At 49.2% G+C, this 2,218-nt stretch overlaps 1 protein-coding gene across 1 annotated transcript in view; it reads right to left on the reverse strand.

Moving 5' to 3' along the window:
- The window catches only part of LOC135817998 (arylsulfatase B-like), a 6,470-nt gene extending 4,252 nt beyond the window's left edge, over positions 1 to 2,218 (reverse strand). Inside the window, exons 1-2 of the mRNA XM_065331311.1 lie at positions 960 to 2,218; positions 1 to 145 (exon numbers count right to left, since the gene is read on the reverse strand). The exon at positions 1 to 145 is cut by the window's left edge and continues 14 nt beyond it. Coding sequence (XP_065187383.1) covers positions 1 to 145; positions 960 to 2,058 — 1,244 coding nt within the window. The 5' untranslated portion in view covers positions 2,059 to 2,218. The remainder of the gene's footprint in view (positions 146 to 959) is intronic.

The raw sequence follows: 2,218 nt of genomic DNA on the forward strand, positions 1-2,218 counted from the left end.
TGGTTTGGATGGGCAGGCTTTGTCGTCCGGGGAGGGTTCAGTGTAATCAGGACTTCCGAGCGTGGCGAGGTCGTGTTGGCCATCAGCTCTTGCCAGACATTCACGCCGTCAAGGACTTGCTTTGTGGCTGGTGTTGCACCTCCAACTGGACAAGAAAAATAAGTTTGCAGGTACAGTCAAGACAAGGTTCGGTTATGTGTAAAGGAAACAAAAGAAATATACCAGGTAGACTATTCAAAAGCACTCAATCTGCGGACAGAACTATCACCTTACCTGTAACGGGGGGGGGGGGGGGGGGTTGAGGAATGATGTCCCACTGATAATACTGATGCCAGCTTTAGTAGAAGGCAATGATCAGGCGTTCTGTTGTTGTCTAGAGCTGTCCCAAATCCCGACAGTCTTAGGCCACACGTTTTTATTTCTATGTTTCTCGTCACCTGAAAATCTAAAAACGTATGCGAGAGGTGGAAAAAAATAAAAAAATGACCGAAAAATAAAAAAAGTTTATTAGACCTTTGTTCACACTAAGATCCACCAATACACCGTACACCACCATGCAAATTAGCATCCATAGTTAGCAACTAGTATGTGGTAGGAGCTTCTGTCACAATATGTGCATGTGCAGCTAGATTGCGCACAAACATGCCGTCCTTGCATCATGTGTTGCGCAGGCCAGGCCACGTTATGTACATGTGCATGAGTGTGCTAGTCTCCACTAGGAGTCAGTGCAGCACAGTTTTTCTTTCTTTTTTTCTTCCAGACTCCCGAATCGTATGCGAACGGGTGACGAGAAACATAGAAATAAAAACGTGTGGCCTTAGATATACTAGTAATTGTAAGGGCAGATGATGAATTGTCAGCACAGGGCTAAGTTCATATACAAGCTCACTGCACCTTAATATATGGGGCCAAATTCATTTTTGCTTTGCCGCCATATTTGCAAATAGGCTGAGACTCACCCTTAGCAAGCGTTGGTAGCCAGTCGCTTGCATGCATCAATCCGTTGTAGACGAATGGCTTGCTCACGCCCACACCAGACACGAAGCCAATACCGCGTACGCCTCCTTCCCACATGGTCGCCTTGTTTCCGCGCAGCGGCCAATTGTTTCCGCCGACATGGTTTTGGCCGCCGTTGTCTGTCGTGAACACGATCAGCGTGTTCTCCCACATCCCCGACGCTTTCAGCCTCTTGGTGATGTTGCCGATCCCCTCGTCGAGAGCCATCATCATGCCACAGAATATCCGCCGGTCCATTCGGCTGATGTGCGCGCACATGTCAATGTACTTCTGCGGTGCTTCCAGCGGGCCGTGGACTGCTTGATACGCCATGTACAGGAAGAACGGCTCCTTCGTTGCGTTGTGAGCCATTATCAGCTCCTCGGCCTGCTCTGTAAAAACATGAGTGCTGTATACACCGTTCTGATCGACCTCCGGATCCTCGTTGTTTCTGAAATCAACACCCGTCATCACCACTCGTTTCTTTGTGGTTGTATTCACATACATTGCGCCACATTTATGTGTGAAGTAGTCCTCGTCAGCGTTGTAGTATCCGTAGAATGTGTCAAAGCCACGGCGAGTCGGCGTGGCTTCCCATTTGTAGTATCCCAAGTCCCACTTGCCTATGGCGTGGGTGCTGTAGCCAGCCTCTTTCATCTTATCTCCCAGCGTTGTGTGGTTCAGAGGCAAGCTGTACGGATGACCGTTAGTGATGACATTGCCATCTTGGCCCATATTGTACGCGTAGCGGCCAGCCATGAACGAGGATCTTGTTGGCGAGCACACGCGGTTCACGTAGTATTGGTTCAGCTTGATTCCGGCGTTGGCCAGGAAATCAATGTTGGGCGTCGAGAACTCGGCACCGTTATAGCTCACGTCGTTCCATCCCAGGTCATCGATAACGTACATGATGATGTGGGGTACCTGGGCAGCGTCTCCATTGCTCTCCCCCTCAGCTGGTGCAGCACCATGGCTATGTTTTCGTTTCTCATCGATGTGGTGCTGGTTGGCAAGGACCAAGATTGGTGCAGCCAGCAGCAGCACGAACGTCGACCAATTCATACCTGCCGACCTATTTTGATTCCGTCTTCGTACGTAGCTTCCTTTAGCACAGCCGTCCGGACTTGAAATTTATGTTGCTGCTTAGCGGTATTCTTCTATTTTCTTCTTAGAAGTGTATCACTAAGACACTAATTGCTCACATGGGAAAGTCGGAAAACAG

This window comes from Sycon ciliatum, chromosome 5, assembly GCF_964019385.1.
Source record: "Sycon ciliatum chromosome 5, ocSycCili1.1, whole genome shotgun sequence".
NCBI lineage: Eukaryota > Metazoa > Porifera > Calcarea > Leucosolenida > Sycettidae > Sycon > Sycon ciliatum.